The sequence below is a fragment of the Mobula hypostoma genome, chromosome 23 (assembly GCF_963921235.1).
Source record: "Mobula hypostoma chromosome 23, sMobHyp1.1, whole genome shotgun sequence".
NCBI classification, from domain to species: Eukaryota; Metazoa; Chordata; class Chondrichthyes; order Myliobatiformes; family Myliobatidae; genus Mobula; species Mobula hypostoma.
In genome coordinates, this window is record NC_086119.1 from 22433041 (window position 1) to 22459077 (window position 26037).

Genomic DNA, 26037 nt, shown 5'->3' on the forward strand with positions numbered 1-26037 from the left:
TCTTAGCTATTTCAGCCTGACTCTTTTACTCAGTCCCTTGAGTCCAGCAACACACTGCACTCTTCATAGCTTAATGGCAACTTTCTGAAAACAGGATGATCAAAATTTAACATTAATCCAAATGCAGTCTCACTAATACCTTGTACAACTGCAATATAACATTTTAACTTCTATACTCAGTGCCCAAACTGCTAAAGACCAGCAAGGCAAAAGCCATCTTCATTTCTGCTGTGTTGTAGCAATATAACCCCTCATAATCAGATCATCTTTGAGATAATATTCCAGAACTTTTTATTCCTTATATGTACAGTTTAGCCTTATCACTCATCTATGAAAACCAAGTCTAACTTTTGAGTCAAAATTGTTCTTTGATTTGTATTTACATCATGATAAAACTCTAGTCAGCCCTACTTGCTTCATGCAACCCAGTATATCTATTTAACTACATCAAAGTTGCTGGTGAACGCAGCAGGCCAGGCAGCATCTCTAGGAAGATGTACAGTCTGGTTAAACCTCTCCTTCCCCTTCCCTCCCCCCAACCTTCTTACTCTGGCTTCTTCCAGTGATATCAAAGAAAATTACTTCCATCTTACTGCAGTATTGATCTGTGTGGCATCATCACAACCCAATAAAATTGAAAATTGAGGACAGAATGAAAATGCTCTAGGGGTTGGAGCCATACCTTGCACAAAGGAGGATGCCTATGGTTGTTGGAGGTTGATCATCCCAGCGCTAAGACATCTCCGTGGGAGTTCCTCTGGCCCAACTAATTGCTGCTTCATCAGTAGTTTTCCTTCCATTAGAAAGGTCAGAAGTGGAAACTTAACTGATTATAAAATGCTTAGTTCCATTTTCAGCAAATGAAGCACCTCATACGGTACAACCAAGGCCACATTTAGGAAAGGGTAGTATATAATAGTTAATCTACAAAGTGCAAGGCAATGGCCATTGCCTTTCTAACAGCCATTCTAATCATTTAAATTTAACAATCAATCACATTTCCATTGCAAAATCCTATCATCAATGAACTGGGAGGGCATACGAAATTTAACTGAACCAGCCACACATAAACATGGGTCACAAAGTTGGCACTGCAACAGGAATACTCCTCGTTTGACTAGATTTATGCAGGTCCAACAAATCTCAGGAAGCCTCACACCACCCAGGTCAAAGTTGCCCACTTGATTAACACCAGATTTATCATAATCCATCCTTTGCCTCCATCATTGGCACACAATGGCTGCACCAATGGTAGTACCTAAAAGATGCACTGAGACTCACCCAGGCACCTAAATGCACCTCCTAAATCCACAATCTTTACAATCAAAGAGGACAGTGGTTGCAAGCACATGGTTACAGCTTCACCTCCATCCTAGCCTGGAACTGCCTCAGTTCCTTTATCAATTCCAAATCCTGGAGACCTTTGCCCAATAGCATTGTGGGAGCGTTTTCATCAGGATTACAGAGGTTCAAGAAAGCAGTGCACTGGCAATTTCTCATGGGCATTTAGGGATGAACAATAATGCCCAGTGACGTTTTTAGAATGTTCATCAATTTCAGTTATTCCCTGTGCCATTAGGCACATTGGGTGGCAACCTTGCCGTACCTTTAGTATTTGTCTGTTTTACAAGGCCGAGTTGCTAGCTTGGTACTGAACCCAGCATGGGTGGTACTCATGCAAGGAGTCATCAAGTTCAATGCAAATGAAACCTTACAAAGTCAACAGACGCCTAACAACATACCAGTTATATAATGTTACAAGCCAATGCTGAACAAGCACATTGTAAATATCTGCTTGCATGTAAATAAATACATTCAATTGATCTTTGTTGCCATACTGGCCAGTTAAATAAGCAAAAATATACATTACCAGGTTTGTGAAGCTCTTGTTACTTTATCTTGAATAACACACACCTACACACCTTCACCTTCTGCCCTTTTTGTTTCTGCCAAAAAGGCTTAGAGGAAGAAGAATCATGATCAACCTTCTATATTAATTAATTCTATATTTGGGAGTGACCATATTTAATCTGGTAGGGATGGTAACCAATCTTTTTATTCTCTGGGCAGGAATATCCCTTCAACAGTTTCCAGTACTGCACAGCTGAGATCATGAACAGGGTCTAATGCAGGTTTAGTCCTGCCTCTTTTCACACTTGCTCAAATTTATGATTATTAATAAAAGTAATGACACAGGAGGCAGCCATTCAATCATTCAGGACAATGCCAGTTACTGACGTTCAATCACATCACTCTCACTCCTCATCTCCTTATTATCATGTATCTATCTCTACAGCTTGTTTTCTCTCACACAAGTCCATAAACTCTGCTGATTAAGACAAGAAAATGTGCAGATGCTGGAAATCCAAGCAACCCACATGAAATGCTGAAGGAACTCAGCAGGCCTGGAAGCATCTATAGAAAAGAGTAAATAGTTGACGTTTCGGGCCGAGACTCTTCATCAGGACTGGGGGAGAAAAAAAGCAGCAATCAGCAACTCTGCTGATTACCCCAGGGAATCGTTCACAGTAGACAATTAATCTATTAACAGATCATTGGGAAATGGGAGGAAATCTGGAGGAAACCCACACAATCAAGTGAAAGCATACTAATTCCACACAGCAATCATCCCAGTCTCTGGAGCAATGAAGCAGCAGTACTACCTGCTACACCACTTCATTTAGTATTGGAATGATGAAATAGAAACATGAAATATTATTGTACTTAATTTTTATAAGATTGTTTTGAAAGTAAAATGTTTATTTGCCACCTATCAATTACCTTTTTTACCTCTGAGTAGGATTTCCAGATGATTCCATCAGTAGCAGAACATTAAACTAAAGCCATTACTTTATCCACTTGTCAATGATTCCAAATACAGGGATACATTTATTGTGTTATACAGCACAGAAACAAGCCCTTTGGCTGAACTCTTCCATGCTACATCACCCCATTAGCATTTGGCTCATATCCCTCTAAGCCTTTCCAATCCACGTAGCTATCCAAATAATTTTATTTAAGACCATAAGACATAGGAGCAGAATTAGGCCATTTGGCCCATTGACTGTTCTGCTATTACATCATGGCTGATTTATTATCCCTCTCAATCGCATGCTCCTGTCTTGTCCCTGTGACCTTTGACCACATGAGTAATCAAGAACCTATCAACTTCCACCTTAAGTATACCCAATAACTTCACCTGCCCAATCATCTATGGCAATGAGTTCCATAGATTCACCACCCTCTTCCGAAAGAAATGTTCCTCATCTTTATACTAAGTGGATATCCCTCAATTCTGAGCTCTGCCTTCTGGTCCTAGACTGCCCCACTATAAGAAACATCCTCTCCATATCCATTCTATCTAGACTTTTCTATATTCAATAGGTTTCAATGAGATTCCTCTTCATTCTTCTAAATTCCAGCGAGTACAGGCCCAGAACCATCAAATACTCGTACTCCTCATATGTTAACCCTTTCATTCCTGGGATCATTCTTGTGAACCTCCTTTGGACCCTCTGTAATGCCAGCATGTATTTTCTTTGCTAAGGGGCCCGAAACTGTTCATAATACTCCAATCCAATCCCTTATAAAGCCTCAGCATTACACTTTTGTTTATGTATTCTAGTCCTCTTGAAATGAAGGCTAACATTGCATTTGACTTCCTTAGCACTGACTCAATCAGTAATTTAACCTTTAGGGAATCCTGCACAAGGACTCCCAAGTCCCCTTGCACCCTCAATTTTTAAATTTTCTTTCCACTTAGAAAATGGTCCATTTCTTTATTCCTTCTGCCAAAGTGCATGATCATACACTTTCCTACACTGTATTCCATCTGGCACATCTTTATCCATTCCCCTAATCTGTCCAAGTCCTTCTGCAGACACCCACTTCCCGATCACTATCTGTCCCTCCACCTATCTTCGCACCATTTGCAGCACATAGGCAGCAATTTCTTCATCCAAATCATTGATATATAATGTGAAAAGAAGTGGCCCCTACACTGACTCCTGTGGCACACCACTCATCAATGGCAGCCAACCAGAAAAGGCCCTCTTTATTCCCGCTCTTTGCCTCCTGCCAGTCAGTCAGTCGCCTATCCATGCCAGTAGCTTTACTGTAATGCCATGGGCTCTTACCTTGTTAAGCAGCCTCATGTGTGGCACCTTGTCAAAGGTCTGGAAATCCAAATAAACAACATCCACTGACTCTCCTTTGTCTATCCTAACTATTATTTCCTCAAAGAACTCCAACAGCATGGTCAGGCAAGATTTTCCCATTTAGAAATATAATTATACCTGGTTCTACCACCTCCTTAGGCAGCTTTTTCCACATGTCTACTGACCTCTGTGTGAAAAACAGATCTTTAAGTCTTTCCCTCTCGCCTTAAAACATTGCCCTCTGGTTTTAAATTTCCTGATCCTAGCAAAAAGAAACTCTCCATTCTCTTCAAATTTGTCAACATTTATAAGGTCACTTCCCAGCCTCCTTTGCTCCAGGGAAACCAGTCCCAAACTATCCAGCCTCTCCTTACAACTTAAGCCCTCCAGTCCTGGCAATATCCTTGTGGATATTTTCTGCACTTTTACCATTGTCAAGCATTAAAGCATTGTCAAGCATCCTTGTAATAAAAGAAAAAGCAAATAAAAACTGCAGATGCTACCAACGTGAAATAAAAAACACAATGTGGTGGAACTACTTAAAATGTCAGTGACATCCACATTCTGGGAATGAGCAAAAGAAAAAGCTAAGATTAGGTATTCTGGTGATACTAAATTTCAGCACAATCCATTGTAGACTCTTGTCTTTTAAGAGTTATTGCTTAATTTTCTGCCGTTATCTTTGCGGTGATGATGATAGAGGCAAATTATTTGTATCCCCAAAGAAAACTGCTGCAAAAGAAACAGAAAATGCTGGAAATACTCAGCAAGCCTGGCAACATGTGCAGAGAGAGAAGCAGAGTTAGCATTTCAAGTCCACGGTCTACAGTCAGAATCCAGCCACAGAGCATTTCAATCTAAAAGTATGTGACAGACTTGGCATACATGGTAAGTTCTTGTGAATCCAGCAATGGATTCTACTTGAATGCATATTTTTCTTCTAAATTATCTCTGTATTTATGTGACATGGTGGAATGATTTGGCAACAAAATATGCTGAGTTTTGGAACATAGGTTCTAAGTTAGTCTCTGAACTATAGGATGACAAATCTCAGTTCTGTTACAACAAAAAAAAATACAGTGCTAAGGCCGATGTTTACTTGGACAGAGAATCGTTAAGAAAAATCCTTGAATTTTATTGGATTTCTTTCCCATCTAGCTCATAGTCCAGGTACGAAGGACTAACTGAAGAAAATATTGTGATTAAATGAGAAAAGTTTGCTTTAAAAATAACTCAACCAACTTTAGCTGGGATTAACAGGGATCCTAATAATTACAATGCTCACTTCACTGAAGGTAAGGGCTGATGGTAACAAGCAACTGCTGCTGTGAACTGACATCTTTATGATACTGATGCCATAATATGAAATAAATTACAAGAATCAAATTGGGCACATTCCAATCACAGAAAATTGCAACATGGAACAACTTCCATCAACCTTCCAGGCTGGGTTAGCAATTTTACTCTCTAAAATTTCATTATATATATGTTAATTTTATGGTTCAACAGAAAAAAAGTTATTTATATGAGCATTATTCCAAATGTTTTGAGTTTCACATTTTCTGATTAGTGTCCTATCACTTATTGATGTTCCCTTCCACCTAAACCCCAGGCAGTTATATTTTTGATTCGGTACCATCCCAACGAGTCACATCAGTTTGCAAGCAAAAGCACCAAACCGTACACTTGGATATACAGCTGCAAGGTTTATTTTTGCATTAAGTCCACCATAGAGCTTCCACGAGGATTGATAAAAATTTAAACTGGCCTGAGGTGCATCAGTTTTGTCTTAAGATTTTCAGTTGAGGGAGCCATGGAGGCTAACAAATCCTACAGTGACAATTCTCAATCCAGTGAACCTAATAACTTGCTGTTCTCACTCTATACTCATGGATGCTTGCAAGCAAAATTGTGAGCTGAACTTAGAATACAGTGAGCATTTTAATAATTAGGATTGATGTTACCTTATAAAATAGGTTCTACTTTGAAGAAAGATTAAAAAAAAACAAAATGAAGAATCCTGATGAAAGATGCTATGGTCTCAGGGACATAGAATGACTTGCTTAACAAGGCCAACATGAGGACTACAGACCCTCATACAGATGGAGCAGCGGGTGTATTCCTTACAGTATCAGAATTAGGTTTAATATCACTGGCATAGGTCATGAAATTTGTTGTTTTGCGGGAGCAGTACATTAAAATTATAGTAGGAATAAAATCAGTAGTAGTAAAAACTATAAATTACAATAAGAAGTAGTGTGTAAAAACAAATTAAATAAGTAGAGCCAAAAAAGAGGAAAAATACCTAAGAAGTGTTTGTGGTTTCATTGTCCATTAACAGAAATCAGAAGTTATCCATTTCACTGCACGTGCATAGCTTTTATGTCCTTCTCATGAGCTTTGAAAACCTCCCTCTCCACTGACTCCATTAAAGATGTTGCATCTTTTTAAGGAGGCTTTGAACACATTCTTTGTAAGCTCTGCCTATGGCAAAAGCATGCTCTAATGATGGGTGGGATAAAATTCTCCTAATCACTCTTCATCAAATGATTTAGAAAGTTAACTGGCTGCTTTTCTCTCCTTGCCTTACCAGGAACCTTCATAATTTTGAACTTCTCTGAGATTACAAATAACCAGAGACAGTAAAGAAAATAAAGACTTTTACCTTCTCCATCCCCTTTTCGAAGTAATGCCTCTCTTCAAAACAATTATGTATTCCTGTTCTCATTCTGTTCTTTCTGAAACAATTAACTCAAAACTGAATGCACTACTGATTTGTACAGCAATACCAAGCATTGAGTCCAATAAGCATCTGCTTTAAAAAGGAGTTCCTTGTTTACGGCGTCCCAAGATATCATAACTAATGGGAAAAATGGCTCACTAATTGAGAAAACAAATCTTATCTCTTATTGCTTTAAGTATAAGTGAATAACAGAGAGAAGCCTGGATTTTTTTTTTGCCACTAAACTGACAGACTTTTAAATTAAAAGAAAACAATAATCTCTTAGGCAAGTTACATAAACTTAAATTGTAAAAGGCAGCTACTTAAGTGTGCCTTTAATTTTTTCTCTTATTGAGCAATTTTATAATTCTAAGTTAGCAGTCTAACAACCAGTTGATGTATACGTCCTACTTTTCCACTGCAGGGAACACGATGGAAAAATGCATAATTCACCATTCACGTGGTCACAAAAGGAGTATTATCTAAGTCCCTAGTCATGCACAACAAAAACATTTTTCCTTGCTTTCAAAGATATATTTGAACCAACAATGAAGAAGTGATCAATCACATGCACATTTCTGCATTACAAGAAGCCAATTAATTTATATTCCAGAGGTAATTTTCCACCACTGTGAGCTTCTAATTAAGAAATCATACATTTACTTGGCTGCTTTCTAATTAACCTGGCCATCCGCTTAAGAACAATTAGCTCCTAATTGACTCTGCAATTAGACCTTGTGATCTTAGTGGGACACAAAGGTAAACGTTGCTTCATTTTTAGCAGAAGATTAATATATTATAAAGTATATGATATGAAGACAATTGTCATTAAACTTGATTCTTCAATCCCTGATGATTACACCTGCCAGAAGTGCATCTAGCTGCAGCTTCTAATAGACCGTGTTAAGGACTTGGAACTGGATGAACTCCGGATCATTTGTGAGGCTGAGGTGTTGATAGACAGGACATAGAAGGAGGTCATTACACCCAAGGTGTAGGATGCAGGTGACTGTCTGGAGGTGTTAAGGGGATAGGCAGCTAGTACTGAGTACCCCTGTGGCATTTCACTTCAGCAACAGGTTTCACCTTTGATTACTATTGGGGGAATGACCTAGCAGACGAAAGTCACTGCGGTCAGGTGTCTGGCACTGAGTCTGGCTGTGTGGCTCAGAGGGGAAGTGGAGAGAAGGGGAGTGCTGTAGTGATAGGGGATTTGTTGTTTAGGGGTACAGAAAGGAGTTCTGTGGATTAAAACAAAATTCCTGGATGCCAGAGTCAGGGGGATCTCAGATTGAATCCACAGCTTTTTTAAGTGTGAGGGTGAGCAGCCAGAGGTCATGGTCCATGTTGGTACCAATGAATTGTGTAGGAGGAGTGGCAAGCTGCTGCAAAGTGAGTTCAAGGAGTTAGGTCCGAAGATAAAGGGCAGGACATCCAGTGTTGTGTTCTCAAGAATGCTACCCATGCCATATGCTAGTGAGGTCAGAAATAGGAAGATCATTCAGTGTAACATGTGGCTAAGGAGTTGGTGCAGGAGAGAGGACTTCAGATTTTGGATCTTTGGGTTCTCTTCCTTGGAAGGTGGGACCTCTACAGAAGAGCACCTGAAATGGGGAGGACTAATATCCCAACAGAAAGGTTTACTCGTGCTGTACGCAGAGGTTTAAACTAGAGTTGAAGGGCGATGGAAACCAGAGTACCAGAACAGGAAGTGGAGTGGTTGTGGAGAAATATGTTGTTAAGCCTACATACAAAGTCAGGAATCAAAAGGTTGAGCGTGGTGGGGCTGATGTTCTGAGCTGTGTATAGTTCAATGCAAGGAGTATTGTGGGAAAGACGGATGAGCTTATGGCATAGATCAGCACATGGAATTATGACACTGCAGCCATTAGTGAGACTTGGTTGCAGGAGAAGCTGGTCTGGCAGCTCAGTGTTCCAGGGTTTCATTATTTAAGATGTGATAGATTGAGAAGGATTAAAGGGGGAGGCGTGGCATGACAAATCTGGGAAAATCACCACAGTACTCAGTCAGGGCAGACTGGGGAGCTTGTCTAGTGAGGCTTTATGTGTAGAAATGAGGAATAAGAAAGGTATGACTACATCAATGGGATTATATTATGGACCACCCAACAGGATTTAGAGGAGCAAATTTGTCGAGGGATCACAGACTGTTGTAAGAAACACAAGGTTGTGATAATAGGTGATTTTAAGTTTCCACATACTGGGACTCCCATACTGTAAAAGGGCTGGATGAGAAAGAGCTTGTCAAATGTGTTCAGAAAAGTTTCCTTAACCAGTACACAGAAGTCCTAACTAAAGAATGTGTGATACTAGATCTCCCATTTGGGAATGAAACAGGGTAGGATATAAAAGTTTGTGTAGGGGAGCACTTTGCATCTAATGATCATAATCCCCGTAGTTTCAAGGTAATTATGGAAAGGGATAGGTCCAGTCCTTGGGTTGAGACGCTAAATTAAAGAAAGGCCAATTTTGATGGTATTAGAAAAGATCTGACAATTCCGAATTGGGATAGATTGTTTTCTGACAAAAGTGTACTTGGTATGTGGGAGGTCTTCAAAAGTGAAATTTTGAGAGTACAGAATTTTTATATTCCTGTCAGAATAAAAGGCAAGGACAACAGGTTTAAGGAACATTGGTTTGGGAGATATTGAGACCCTAGTTTAGAAACAAGAGCTGCATAACAGGTATAGGCAGGCAGGAACAAATGAGGTACTTGAATAGTATAAGAAATGCAAGAAGGAAATCGAAAGGGCTATATGAAGGCATGAGGTTACCCAAGCAGACAAGGTGAATGAGAATCTGAAGGGCTTCTACAGATACAGTATATTCAGAGCAAAAGGATAGCAAGGGACAAAATTGGTCCTTTGAAAGATCAGAGTTGTAATCAATGAGTGGAGCCAAAAGAGATGGGGGAGATTTTCAACTGATTTTTTGCATCTGTATGCCATTTGAGAGATGGACACAGATTCTATAGATGTGAGGCAATGCAGCAGTGAGGTCATTGACCCTATACAATTACAGAGGAGGAGGTGTTTGCTGTCTTGAGGCGGGTAAATCCCCAGGGCCTGACAATGTGTTCCCTTGGACCCTGTGTGATGCAAAAACTGAAATCACAGGGACCCTATCAGAGATATTTTAAACATCCTTAGCCATGGATGAGGTGCCGGAGGGTTGAAGGATAGTTAATGTTGTTCCATTGTTTTAAGAAAGATTCTAAGAATAAGCCAGGAAATTATAGGCCCGTGAGCCTATAATCTTCAGTAGTGGGAAAGTCTTTGGAAGGTATTCCAAGGGACTAGATATATACAGTAAGTATTTGGATAATTAGGGACAGATTAGGGATAGTCAACATGGCTTTGTGTGTAGTAAGTCATGTCCAACTTAGAGAGTTTTTTCAGGAAGTGACCAGGAAAGTTGATAAAGCCAAGGCAGTGGATGTTGTCTACTTGGACTTTAGAAAGGCCTTTGACAACCCAAAAGTAAAGATAGTAAAGAAGGTTTAATCGCTTGGTAGTAAATTCGATTCGATCTTGGCTTCACAGAACAAACTGAAGAGTGGTTCTAGATGGTTGTAGACCTGTGACTAGTGGTTTACCACAGGGTCTGTTGTTGTTTGGCATCCGTATCAATGACCTGAACGATAATGTGGTAAACTGAGTCAGCAAATTTGTGGATAACAGCAGGATTGGGGGTGTAGTGGACAGTGAGGAAGGCTATCAAAGTTTGCAGTGAGATCTGGACCAACTGGTGAAATGGGCTGAAAATGGCAATTGTTATTTAATCAGACTAGTGTGAGGTATTGTACTTTGGGAGGAGTAACAGGGTAGGTCTTAAACAGTGAGCAGTATGGCACCGAGGAGGGCGGTAGAGAGAGGGAACTGGGAATACAGATCCATAATTCCTTGAAAGTGGCACAACAGATAGGGACGTAAAGAAAGCTGTTGGCATATTGGCCTTCATAAACTATATACTAAGTGCAGGAGTTGGGCTGCTATGTTGAAATTGTTATGTTGGTGAGTCCTAATTTGGAGTGTACTTTATACTTCATTGTCGCCAAACAATTGATACTAGAATGTACAATCATCATAGCAATATTTGATATTTAGTGTTGTGTTCAGTTTTGGGCACCTATTTGCTGCAAAGATGTACAGTAAATAAGATGGAAAGAGTGCAGAGAAAATTTACAAGGGTGTTGCCGGGACTTGAGGGTTTGGATTACTGGGAAAGGTTGAATGGGTTGGGACATTATTTATCAGAATGTAGAAGATTGAGGAAGTATTTGATAGAGGTATACAAAATTATGAGGAGTGTAAATAGGGTAAATGTAAGCAGGCCTTTACCACTGAGGTTGGGTGAGACTACATCTAGAAGTCATGAATTAAGGGTGAAAGGTGAAATGTTTAAGGGGAACATGAGGGGAAACTTCTTCACTCAGAGGGTGGTGAGAGTGTGGAATGAGTTGCCAGTGCACATGGTTGAATTCAACATTTAAGAGAAACTTGGATAGGTACATGGATGGGAAGGGAATGGAGGACTATAGTTCAGGTGCAGGCTGAAAAGGTTAGGCAGATTAATGGTTCAGCTTGGACTAGATAGGCCAAAGGGCCTGTTCTGTGCTGTAGCAGTCTATGGGTTTGATTCTAATCATTGGTACACAGTAGGAGGGATGTCCTATTGTAATTATGAGACCTTAACTGAGGAGGGATGGTTTTGCTATGAAGGGAGGGAAGAAATTGTTCAGCAGAGTGACTGATGAGTGAAGAGATATGAAATTACCTCGATGAGAATTGAGAACAATGAGAGGGAATTATTGGATACATGAGATATGGGAAGCACGTTCCTGATGGTGATAGAAATCAAGACCAGAAGCCAGAGTCTAGGAATAAATGGTAAACTATTTTTGACTGAACTTACGGAAAATTTCTTTATTCAGAATGTTGTGAACCTGTAAAATCTTCTGCTGGAGAAGGCAATTGAAGTTATATCATTAAATCTATTCAAGGATTTAGCTCCAGTTCTTAGGGCTAAGGTCAGGGGAAATGTGAAGACAGTAGGAATAGCCTGGTGAATTTGGATGATCAGACTTGATTGTGTTGAATAGCTTTTATTGCCCCTAATTTTATGCTGTTTCCAGTGAGCAATATTACAGGGGAAATCTGACTTATAAAAAACACTCTTAGCACATCTTTGACAAGCTATGAGTTTTCTGAATTGATCTACTATAAACCAATGTTAAGGGTGGTCTAGTTAGTTAATCATAATTGTAGCTGTGCTTTTGGCTTATTGAGGGGATCTCATTGAAACCTATTGAATATTTGAAGGCCCAGATAGAATGGATGTGGAGGGTATGTTTTCTATAGTGGGGGAGTCTAGGACTAGAGGGCACAGCCTCAGAACACAAAGACATCTCTTTAGAACAGAGATGATGAGGAATTTCTTTAGCTAGAGGGGGTGAATCTTTGGAATCAATAATGTGGAAACTAAGTCATAAGACACAGAAGCAGAATTGGGTCATTTGGCTCATCGAGTCTGCTCTGCCATTCAATCATGGCTGATCCTTTTCTCCCATCCTCAGCCCCACTCCCCAGCCTTCTCCTGTGGTAACAAGTTCCACAAATTCACCACCCTCTGGCTAAGGAAATTTCTCCACATCTCTGTTTTAAATGAACCCCTCTCTATCCTGAAGCTGTGCTCTCTTGTCCTAGACTCACCCACCATGGAAAACATCCTTTCCACATTTACTCTGTCTAGGCCTTTCAACGTTCTAAAGATTTCAATGGGATCTCCCCTCATCCTTATAAATTCCAATGAGTACAGATCCAGAACCATCAAACGTTCCTTGTATGATAGCCCTTTCATTCCCAAAATCATCCTTGTGAACTTCCTCTGAACCTTTTCCAGTGCCAGCACATCTCTTCTTAGATGAGGAGCCAAAAATTGTTCACAATACTCAAGGTGAGGCCTCACCAGTGCCTTATAAAGCCTCAGCATCACATCCCTGCTCTTATATCCTAGACCTCTTGAAGTGAATGCTATTATCATCCTAGGGTGTTCTGCACAAAAGAGTCCCAAGTCCCTTTGCATCTCAGATTTTTGGATTTTCTCCCTGCTTATAAAATAGTCTGCACAGTTATTTCTACTACCAAAGTGCATGACCATGCATTTTGAACATTGTATTTCATTTGCCACTTTCTTGTCCATTCTCCTAATCTGCCCTTATGCAGCCTACCTGTTGCCTCAACTCTACCTGCTGCTCCACCAACTTTCATATCTAGAAAGTTGGCTACAAAGCCATCTATTCCATCATCTAAATCATTGAAGTAGATCATAAAAAGAAGTGGTCTTAACACAGACCCCTGTGGAACACCACTAGTCACTGGCAGCCAACCAGAAAAGGATCCTTATTCCCACTTGCTGCCTCCTACCAATCAACCAACGCTCTAAGTTACATGCAAGTAACTTTTCTGTAATACCATGGGCTCTTCACTTGGTAAACAGCCTCATGTATGGCAACTTGTTAATGGCCTTCTGAAAGTCCAAACATACAACATCCACTGCATTTGCTTTATCTATCCCACATGTAATCTCCTCAAATATTTCCAATAGGTTTATCAGGCGAGATTTTCCTTTAAGAAAATCATGCTGACTTTGTCCTAGCTTGTCCTTTGTCACCAAGTCCCCAATAACCTCATCCTTAACAATTGCGTCCAACATTTTCCCAAACACTGAGGTCAGGCTAACTGGTCTATAATTTCCTTTCTGCTGCCTTCCTCCTTTTTTAAAGAGTGGAGTAACATTTGCAATTTTCCATTCCTCTGGCACCATGCCAGGGACCAATGATTCTTGAAAGATCATTACTAATGCATCCTCAATCTCTACCGCTACATCTTTCGGAACTCAAGGGTGCAGTTCATCTGGTCTGGGTGACTTGTGTACCCTTAGGTTTTTCAGTTCTTTGAGCACCTTCTTCCTTGTAATAGTAACTGCACTCACTTCTCTTCCCTCATACACTTCAAAATTTATATTGACAACAGATTGATTAATAAGGGGGTCAAAGATTATGTCAAGGCAGGAGAATGGGGTTGAGAGGGATGATAAATCAGCCATGATGGACTGGCAAAGCAGACTCTAAGGGCCGAAGGAGCAGAATTAGGCCATGTATCTTACAGTCTTAAATCAGAAATACTGACAATGTAGACTGAGTATTTCTTCCTCTTCTTCCTTTGCTGCTTTAGAACAATTGACTTTGCTATCCGAAAATTTGGTAGTTGGATTTTCCATTTTATGGCAAGTTAAAGGCCTACTGTTCTCTAAAGTATGTACATTTCTCCTCCTGAGATCAACTCATGCCAGTTGTCAATTCTACAAGAACTCTGGTGGCCAGCAACCGTAATATGATTAAGGTGTCGTGGAGGCAATCATATTGAGCAGGAAACAATAATTAATACAGCAAACTGGGGCAATAAAAAAAGTTCTTAACTAGTACCCTAAACATTTTACAGAGGACAGATACAAAGATTGATGTTGAAGCTGAAATACAATGTTAAGGTTCCTTAAGGTTGTTATAGCCTGGGGTGGTACTAGGGATAAGCTCCCACTATCTATTAAATGCTCCCAATGGCGTGCATCTCAAGTTGCCTCTGACAACCAAATCTAGCTCCTGGCCTTCACGTGTGGCTTAGCTACTAAGCCCAGCGGAACCATTTCTACTGACAGAAGAGGCAAGGACAGGTGACCAGTGCCTTAAAACCAATCACTTCTGACAGATGGGGCTCATCTGCTGTGGTTGACAGCTCATCAATGAAAAGGAAAACTCTGATCTCAACTCTGCTGTCTTGCGGCTGTATCCATTCATTGTGAAGGCTTCGGGAGTAAATCTCGAGGGGAAAAAAAATCTGGAGCTGGAGTTGCTAAGACTATCCGACATTGATTTTAACACTGATTGGCAACTCCTGTGACATCGCTGGTGCCAAAGTGTATTGGCCTCTGCCATTGCTTTGGATGCATCAGCTGTGTGGAGAAGGGGAATGTGCTACATGAGCAACAGCTTTCCCTCCATATAACACTAGCCTGGTTTGTGTATCATGTAGACAGCTCGGATGCAACATCCATGGTCGACCCTGACCAACTGACACCCTCAGAACAATATCAAATATATTTAAATTTTTTTAGGTAATTGTATTCCATGTGCAAGAAATGTATTTTAGTAGAGATCGAAGGTTTGTAAGATCTAGTTATAGCTAGAAATACAAAATATTGTCATGTATACCTTATGAAACATTTTCAGGGTATTTACAGCAAAATAATTAAGGCAAGGATCACATAAGAAATTCAACAGATGCAGGAATTCTTGAGAAACACACACAATGTTGGAGGAACTCAGCAGTTCAGGCAGCATCTATGGATAGGACTGCTGTAGGGTGTAGGTTCGAAACACTGAGTTTATTCCTTGCCATAGGTGCTGCCTGACCTGCTGAGTTCCTTCAGCACTTAGTGTGTGTTACTAAGGCAAGGACAAGTAAATACCCGAATCTCTTCAGATTACCAATGTTCTTCGATTATCTTAGAGAAGGACACAAAACAGCAACAGCCTACAAGAAGAGCTCTGAATCATTGACAGCAATTTTGGCATCAGGCGAAACAATACAAATTTAAATTTAAATTGCTGCCAATTTTACCATGATGACAGTGAAGATTGCAATTGTAATGACAGTGAAACTGTCAAAGTATTGGCCAATTTATAGTTTACAAGTTCCTAAAAAATAAGGTAGTTGTCATGCATTTCCTCCCTTGTTGATAGAATTAGTATCACAGATAAGAAACAAGCTTCATGAATATTTCTGTTTTTAATATGTGACACTAGCAGACACGCTGCAGGTAGTTCATTCACCTTTCACCACTCTGAATATCACAGTGTTACTAAGTGTTTCAAGAAATCTGGATCTAAATCTCAAGTTTCTCTGTTAAATGTAACACTGGTAAGATGAAGCTCAGCAAGAAACCCAAACGCAAACATATGGATCTATTGGACCATCATTTTGATATTATGTTAAATCCTAACTTTACTTGCGAGGAAAAGATAACTCCCATCATAGTGGTATTCACTGCATGACTAACAGAATATTCTATGGAAGAACAAGAATATATGACTTTACATGCAATTCTCAATATTGCAAAACTGTTTTGACCACTTTTGCAGAGGCCAGATGTTGTCTTTCAGTATGTCGCTGTCATTGTAAACAAAAAACAGAGTTATTCCCAGAGAACAAGAGCTGTGTCAGCTGCCCACTCTCTTAACTCTGCAACAAGTACTTTGGAGCATCATCTCCAGTGAGTATTAATTCTCTGCTTTTTCCCCTACTGTTCTTCGCTCAGCAGAATGTGACTTTCTGTTGTTTAGGCATCAAGGCAGTTTTGAAAAACCTGCATACATCACGGAGAGAGAGAGAGAGTTGCTAGGCCTTCTGTGTTCCCTCTACCCACCACTAATTCTTTACATCACAAATCTTTTGACCTAATGTGGGAGTAACATTGTTCTATTTCCACCCATAACCCCCCCCCACCTCCATTCAAATCTTGAAATCTTTTTCATTGCAACATTGCACATTACCTCCTTCTGGCTGGACAGGAATTGGTCTCATGGAAACTCTTCAACTTGTATCACACTACTCCAGAACCAATGCTGCCCCAATTTCAATGCCATATGATGTTTACTCAAGCATGCATTCTGTGGTCAAACTCCAATTCAACATTCACTGCCAGGTGAAAGTCTTACATTCTGTATGTGCAAAGCAAGTGTTGTTTATAAACCTGGGACCCTTATACAATACTATCATCCAAAATTACATGCCCAGTGCAAGAATATGGGAGACATGGATCACTTAGGAGCTACCTTCCAGCACAACTAAACATTAAAGATGAAATTCCCCATCACCTCCAGTTCCCCTGCACAACCTTTGGCTATCTGAGCTGAAGGGTATATGAATGTCAAGACCTCAAACCCTATGCTAAGCTCAGTGTCAATTGGGCAGCAGTATCATTGCTTTCCTATGTGCTTCCATGACTTTTGGACTACTTAGAGCTGGCATCTCAAAGCATTGGACAGATATTACCAATGCTGCTTCTGCAAAATCCTCCAAATTCACTCTCAGGATAAGGAAACTAATATCAACATCCACTCCCAGGCTAACATTCACAGCAGTAGGCCCTACCCAGCTCTGTTAGGAAGGATATTGTAGTGATTACTTGAAAGCAAAGCAAAACCACTGAGAGGCTAAGTCAGGGTAATTGGTACTGTATGTCGCACTCCCAAATAATGAATATCCAAATTGAGATGGGTACATTTGATCATTTATTACAAAGCCAAAGACAATTGATTTTGCAGTGATGTAAGACAAACAAAACTAAAGTAACAGTATAACAGTCTAATTAGCGGTCTAATAGCAATATTAGCGATACTAAGCAGTACAATAATGTAATTACCATAACTAAGTGAAATTAGCATAATTAGCAGTCAACAAGAAAAATCATTAGTTTGCAATTAACTCCCCTTCCTCACTTGACTAAATTAAGACAAAGCGTGAATACATAACTGTGCTCATTTGCTTTTACCATACCCTCAATCCATGTGATGGATTACCATTATAAACATGCCACAAAGTACAATATAGACAGAAAATAGATACATGGCTCCTACATGATGTTGCTTGCTTGACCAACAATGAGCCTCCCTAAACAGGTACACTATTCTGAGACTTGTCACAGTAAGACATTCTTGCCATAGAGGGAGTGCAAAGAAGGTTCACCAGATTGATTCCTGGGATGACAGGACTTTCATATGATGAAAGACTGGATCGACTAGGCTTATACTCGTTGGAATTTAGAAGATTGAGGGGGGACCTTATTGAAACGTATAAAATCCTAAGGGGATTGGACACGCTAGATGCAGGAAGATTGTTCCCGATGTTGGGGAAGTCCAGAACGAAGGGTCACAGTTTGAGGATAAAGGGGAAGCCTTTTAGGACCGAGATTAGGAAAAACTTCTTCACACAGAGAGTGGTGAATCTGTGGAATTCTCCGCCACAGGAAACAGTTGAGGCCAGTTCATTGGCTATATTTAAGAGGAAGTTAGTTATGGCCCTTGTGGCTAAAGGGATCGGGGGTATGGAGGGAAGGATGGTACAGGGTTCTGAGTTGGATGATCAGCCATGATCATACTGAATGGCGATGCAGCCTCGAAGGGCCAAATGGCCTACTCCTGCACCTATTTTCTATGTTTCTATGTTTCTAAGAGACTATCAAATGGACAGAGGGAAAAAGAACTCAAGGAAGTCCTGAAAAAACATGCAACATCCCTACCGATTCAATTGCTCTAGGTGGCAAAGGGATATTTGGTATGTCACAAAGAACCTCAAGTCCATGCACTGGGACTTCAAGTCTGACATTCATATAAACAGCAGAAAGAGCCCTCCTACCAACAAAAATCTTGTGTTTCATTTGTAGCAAAACCAATGGTTCCATGTTGGCCACGGACACCCACTGAATTGGTGTAAAAGGCAAATCATCCTTATGCTAAGGTAATGCCACCCCAGAAAAGTCAGATTAACAAGATGCTAGATGTGGAGCCAACAGAAAAGAAACTTAGAGGTCAATTCAAAATATGCAAATGCGAAGGAACTTTTCAGATCTAATTCTAATTTTGTGTCTGTAACATTAGCTTGTTTAAATTAACAGAATAAAAGTTCATCCTCTAAATACAATATAAATTGCTTGTATGTCTACTACAATGAATTAGAACTGTTTACCTCAACACTGTATTAACTGTTGCCAGATTGAATTTAAAAAACTAACTGATAGAAACAAATTCCATTTGAGTAAGTCAAGGCATCCGTTAGTCTTGCGAGACCATGGATCTGCACCTGGAAAGTCCTCACTCTCCAGGGCGCAGGCCTGGGCAAGGTTGTATGGAAGACCAGTAGTTGCCCATGCTGCAAGTCTCCCCTCTCCACAACACCAGTGTTGTCCAAGGGAAGGGCATTAGGACCCATACAGCTTGGCACCAGTGTCATCGCAGAGCAATGTGTGATTAAGTGTCTTGCTCAAGGACACAACACGTTGCCTTGGCTGGGGCTCGAACTCACGACCTTCAGGTCGCTAGTCCAATGCCTTAACCACTTGGCCACATGAGTAGCTGAACTAACTAATATTTGAAACACAGTGGCTGACTTACACAGTGGACTGCTGGTGAATTTTATCAACACATGGTACATGGAAGCCTTACACCATGCCAACCTTGCATGTCCTTTTTCTTCAAACAATAAAATACCAATAAATGATAATCAGCTCACAATTATCTAATTTATAATGCTGTATAAATTCCAGCCATTTTGATTTAACCTCTTTAAGGTAACTGTTTCTTCTGTGAGATTTCCAGAAAAGAATTACATACACACTCTATTTCCTGATCTGAAATTTTACCTTGCACTTTTTTTATTGATAAAATAATTTCTCCATTAGAATTATTATACAAATCTTTATCATTGTCTTAAAGCAAAGATTTTAACGAGAAGCGATCAATTTTGAAAGGAGAAAGATCATAGGATGGTTTCTTCCCAATACAGAGCTCAGAGAGGACTTTTCCAACCACTGGGGCAAACTTGAAACCATGACCTAAAAAAAAGCAAAAGATGACCCATAATTAAAGATTAAAAAGTTGATAAATAAAATTAACTCCCTTTCAAATTCCAGGTCTGCTAAATTATCAGAGCAAATATCAAAAATAAATCTGTTGCCATGCTGCTCTGATTAAATTTATTTAAATCACATAAAACCAATGAAACTGTTCTTCCAGACCAATTAACTGATGAGAATTGTCCTCAAGAGCTGCCACCACAAATGTAGCAAAAGCACTGACAGCATCTCAGTCTCCTCCTTCACCTGGACCCACTAAAGGAAGTAGAAGCATTATTTCCTCCAGCATTTTGTGTGTATTGTTTTGGATATGCAGACTTATATGTTTGGATATTCTGACCAGGAAGATCAAGTAATTAGCTGTGAATATTTTATAGAATGACTTTATCTTAAGACATTATATATCATTTTACAACAAATCACTACTCAAATTTAGTCATTTTATAATGTAAGCTTGCTAAAATATTTAACTCATTTCAAACTTCTACAAAGAGCAATGAGTGTTGAAACATTCAACTGAGATATTGGTTAAGGGATCAACATTGTGCAGGGCATGGGGAGAATCTTTGTTTTCTAAGATACCTGTAACCGGTTACTTACTAGTGATGGTATTCTCAAAGCCATTGAGGTCTTTGTTTCAATATTCAGATCATATTCAGTTTTGATTAACTTCTTTGGACCACAACTATACTTTAACCCAGACCTATATGTCTTTGTCCTGGTCAGAAGATCCAAACAAAGTAAGTTTTTTACTTCCTTTGCGGGCCCAAAAAAAGGCAGGACATTCAGGCAAATATCTTTTAATAACGTCAAGGAAACTTTTAAGTTCACCTTTAACAGCAGAATGGGACTTGTTTTCAAGTTCCTTCTTAAGAAGAGAACCTCCCTATGGTGCAGCACAAGATGCAGCTGTCACTCAATTCTACATAAAAGTATCAGCCCAAATCTCTGCACTGGCATTTGGATTCACAACTTTGATAAAGAGTGTCAGAAAACAGGGCCATGACCCAGGCTGTTGTGACCAATTTAATTGGTCATCTGCCTTGTTTACAGCACCTGGGATAGTGTGAGAATTGCTACAGAGCATCTTTAAATTTTCCAGGCTCAGTCTTGTTCTTGGCTTTCTTCAATGTACTGCCCACACCAAATGCATAAAATAGTATATCAAATTACACAAGTTTAGCAACTTGCAGTCAAGACGTTCTTAAGAGTACTGAAAAAGAACACAGAACTAGCATGGAAGTGGTTTTAAATAGAATAACATTTGGTAGGCAGTGAGTCACAGATTGTAAGAATGAAGTGCGAACATCAAAAAGAAATCTCTAATCATGTTACTATATCAGGCTTCATTTACACTGTAGCCTGGGTGTTGAACTATTATTCAGAGAGTTCAATTTGCAGCCTCCACAACTCTACTCTATTATTCTGTTCTAATCACAAATCAAGCCCTACCTGCCAAGAGGGAGCTCTGTAATATGTTTGTTTGTGCTTGATCATGTTCACATGCACATACAACTATGTTTTGAGCCTAAAATGTTTACTAACATTTAATGTTCTCACTGAATGGCCAGAACATTCAAAGGAAGTATTTTGATTCAGTTTATGATGTACCTGGAAAGACAAATAAGGAACATTTTTTCAAACCCATCTTGTACAGTATGTAGTGGGACTCACCAGGTAGTAAGATGACCAAGCATTGTTCCTTAGTTGATTCATAAAGCCAGAAGACATAAAATCAGAATTAAGCATTTGACCCATTGAGTCTGCTCCCCTATTCCATCATGCTGATTAATTACCTGACTCAACTCCTTTCTCTCACCTTCTCCCCTTAACCTTTGATGCCCTGACTAATCAAGAACCTATCAAGTTCTGCTTTAAATATATTCAATGACATAGCCTCCACAGCCGTCAATGGCAATGAATTTTCACAGATCCTGCAACCTCTTGCTAAAGAAATTACTACTCACCTCTGTTCTAAATGGATGCCCCTCTATTCTGAAACCGAACCCTCTGGTCCTAGACTCACCCACCATAGGAAATATCCTGTCCACATCTAATCTAAGTAGGCCTTTCAATGTTCGATAGGTTTCAATGAAGTCCTCCCTCATTCTTCTAAACTCCAGTGAGTACAAGTCTAGAGCCATTAAATGCTCCTCGTATGTTAACTCTTCCATTCCTGGAATCATTCTTGTGAACCTTCTTCGGACCCTCTCTGTGTTATTTTGAAACATTTGCATTCTAATTGCAGCTTTTCAACTTATCTCAAGATGTTTAGCAGAATTTAATCCAGATTTTTCTTTTTTATTCAGTCAATTGATTTCAACTCTGAGGCAATGAGGCCAAAGGAGAATAAATTCAAAGTCTTAATCACTTTCTAAGGCAGCATCAGCTAGATCTATTCAGTGAGGAGGGCAGCGAAGATGATGGTGTAGAGGTAGATGGTACAGAAGGACTTGTGCTTGGGTAGTTCTCAGAAATACACTCAACAGCAACTTTATAAGGTCCACCTGCTTGCTAATGCAGATATCTAATCAGCCAATCACATGACAGGAACGCAATGTATAGAAGCATGCAAGCATAATCAGTTGTCGTTCAGACCAAACATCAGAATGGGGAAGAAATGTCATCTAAGTGACTGACTGTGGAATGACTGTTGGTGCCTGACAGGGTGGTTTGAGAATCTCAGAAATTGCTGATCTCCTGGAATTCTCATGCACAACAGTTTCTAGAATTTAGAGAGAATGGTGCGGAAAAATATAAAATATCCAGTGAGTGGCAGTTCTGGGGGTGAAAATGCCTTGTAAGTGAGAGAGGTCGGAGGAGAATCACCAGACTGTTTCAAGCTGACAGGAACGCAACATAACTCAAATGACCACGTGTTACAACAGTGGTGCGCAGATGAACATTTCTGAATGCACAAAATGTCGAATCTTGAAGAGGCTTACTGCAGAAGGCCACAAACATACAAAATACACTCAGTAGCCACTTCATTAGGTATCTCCTGTACCTAATAAAGTGACCACCAAGTGTACAATGCTTCAATATGTTGTAGTGTGATGACAGCATAAAATTATCAAATTACAAAATGTTGCCAAGATTAATGATTTTTCAGTTTCTCCCACAATGTGTAGGTTTTCCTTGTCACAGATAGGGGGAGCTTATGCTGCTTTAACCACGCACCCTTTATCCCCCACTCTAACCCAAGTCCTGAAGTTCATTCAAATTTGTGTGGAGCAATATGACAATTCCTCAATGACCCAGACAGCTATGTTGGTTGGAGTCAGGGCTTTATGCTTTTCGGATCTCAGTAGAGTCACTCATGCTAAAGGGGTCAAATGGTAGAGGCCAGACTAAGAGTGGTCCACTGGTCCCCCAGGTTTTGGGGGGTTCAGCTCAGAGCTAACAAGCCTGACTGGTAAAACTAAATTGTTATGGAACTAGCAATGAAGAAGCCTTCTACATCTGAGTGCGACAGTATTCCTGAGTCTTTACCTGGGACTTACATGACAGCAATAAAAACCAAGACAAAGCTATTGACATGATGAAGGAAGCCCTGAACACCAACAGAGATGGAGGATCTTCATTGCCGTCCTAAACGCTAGCAACATAATGGGATGTAATATTACAATTACTACCAGGCATATTCAATTTGTTTTCCCCCCAAAAGACCACTGATTATTAAAGAATCCATCTCTCTTGCTTAGCAAGAATTGAAAATTCTACACTTTACCCTCCTTTGCTTCGAGCAGACTTGAGTTCTGACAGATTTTGGCCTACAAAATTTCCTGATCCCCGTTTCAATCCAATTGGATCCCTGAGCACTTTTGAAGCTTCCCTTCTTGTATTCCATAAATCTCCCTTCACCCTTAACCAGTTCCAAATTACATTCTGTATGCTCCAAATCTTCCAGATTTTAGGATTTCTATCCTTTGTTGTTATGCCCCAAGAATCCAGAAAATCCTCAATTTTTTTCCATTCTAGGGATCCCTTGAGTAACGCCAGACCTTACATGCCCAACTTATTACTCCAGCAGGTAAGACTTGTGTAACTTCACTATTTCAGAAATTAAAACTGAGACCTGCAAGTTTTTTTTCAGTAGTTAATGAAAATCATAATAATTGAAGATGCTGGAAACCTAAAACACTAGAAACACTCAGATCAACACAAGATCGCAAAATTCTAGAGAAACAACAAATCCGGCAGCATCTATGGGGAGAAATAAACAGTTAACATTTTGGGCCACTCCATTTTGTGTACATTGCTCAAGATTTTCAGTATCTGCAGAATCTCTAATGTGTTGGAAACACTCAGCAGGTCAGGCAATATCTATTGAGAGTTAGCACTTCAAGGAAAGATATATCTGCTCTGCTGCAATGTCTGGAAATCATTTGAAACCATTAAAACAAAAGCTGTGATACAGATTGAAATGGCTACATACAGGTCATGTTGTTCTAAATTATACCAGTAATGTCTCATTGGAATGGAATTTATAGCTGCTCTTTAAGTGCCTATAAAATTTGTCAAAGAAATGGTCACAATTTCTTGAACAATCATTTATTATTTCCCAATGCAATGTAATTTATAAATCCATTAGAGTTGGTTGGTCAGCACAGCAAGAAAATGTATTGTTATACACAGTAGTTGTGCCGGACCCAACTTGTAGAGCCCTGATGGGCATTAAAAAAAATAGCCTGGAAGGGAAACCTTCAATCGAAAGTAGCTTTTACATTCACGATGGTTTTACCTTTATTTAAATTATAAATTGGCTGCAGATTGGATTTGTGGCTTGGGGGCTCGTTCTGCATTTGCCCTGACATGGTAACAAATTAGAAATGAACTTCAGGACGAGCAATAAATTACAAACCTACAGTCAGTTACTTAAGAATGTTGTGTTTAAAAAAAAAAGAGGGCTACTCCATGTAGCGTTAAAGGAAAGTTTTATATAATAATACAAAGTCAATTTAAATCCTGGCTACTTTTGACAAATAATCATTCTACAACATATTTACTACTGTCACAAATGAAGATCTGGAGGATACAATTGTCAAAAGCATTGTATAAAGGCAGTTCACTATCTAGACCAGGTCTCTGTGCTGATTTTGTTCATTTACAGTTAATGAAAAGAACACATCAGCATACACTGAATGATTTCCTCCATCAGTAACAATTAGGAACTAATACACAGTTTTATAGAACTGTAGCAGTTTTGGTAGGATTGTAATTTGTTGTATGTTTCATTTAAATACATAATTTGTTACTTAGTTAAATGGTATTTTGTCTTTCCATGAAACTTTGGTTAATTAGACACTTAATTGGCCAAAATGCATTGGTCCTGATATGTCCCAATTAACCGGATTCCACTGTATTCCCAAGACTTCCAGAGCTATCTTGACTACATTTCCTTCCATTCAACATTCCCCTTTCATTCTCCTGGGTTTGCCTGACTACATCGTTTTTGTTCTGAAGATGCAATTTTCCACACAAGTCTTTTTATTAACCTAACAATAGCTGCTCCTCATTTCAGGGCTCCCAATCACTTCTTATCTATCTCATTTCCTTCATTCCTGTTCTCAACCCCTATCCTGAAACACAGGAGAAGGATAGGGTCCCATGGTCCTAACCTTCCACCCCACCAGCCTCCATGGTCAATGGATCATCCATCATTATCTCCACCGCCTTCAATACCAAGTCACCACCAGACTCTTTTCCCCTTCCCAACAAACAGGACTATTCCCTTTACTCTTCAGTCACCACTCACACTCATTCTCCTTCTCAAACCATCTTCTCACATAATATGGGAGGCAATATCTGAACTTTCATCTCTTCTATTCCTTCCACTTAGGGACCCAAATATCCTTTGAGGCGAAACAACAAGTAACCTGTACTCAATCCAATCCAGTGCTCCCAATCTGATGTCTTCTGCACTGTGAAATCTAAATACAGATTTGCAAACACTTTAAAAACAACCCTGCTCAGTTTTCAAGACCAACCCCAAGTGTCCAGGTGCTCGTCCCTTTAATTCTCCATCCCAATCCTTTTCTGATCTCTTCCTTCAGACTCATAGTCCACGTGCAATGCCCAACGTAAGCTCAAAGAATACGAGCTCATCTTTCAACTCAGCACACTACAGCACACAGGGTTCAACAGTTTCAGATAAACAGTTATTGACCTGGCTGATTCTGAGCTCATCATTGTACAAGGTTAACCATTTTTCTCACTTCATGGATGCCGCAGACCTGTTGTACATTTCCAGCATTTTTTAAGATTCAGATTTCTGGCAACAGTATTGTTCAGTGCCTGACAGTTCCAGCTCTGTTATTTTGTTTCTCCTCTCCCTTCATTCCTTATTCAGTTCCTCACTTTACATGAGCTATTATTAACAAGCCTTCACTATTTTCTCTCTCTGACTCATACACAGACAAGCACATACACTCCACAATCTGCACT

The 26037-nt window shown here is 39.7% G+C and overlaps 1 protein-coding gene across 2 annotated transcripts in view; it reads right to left on the reverse strand.

Annotated features, from left to right (window-relative positions):
- Positions 1 to 17240: 17240 nt before the first annotated feature.
- The window catches only part of pipox (pipecolic acid oxidase), a 70243-nt gene continuing 61446 nt past the window's right edge, over positions 17241 to 26037 (reverse strand). For both annotated transcript variants that reach the window (XM_063031918.1, XM_063031917.1), the window contains one exon: positions 17241 to 19569. In XM_063031918.1, the coding sequence (XP_062887988.1) occupies positions 19445 to 19569 (125 nt within the window). In that variant the 3' untranslated portion in view covers positions 17241 to 19444. The remainder of the gene's footprint in view (positions 19570 to 26037) is intronic.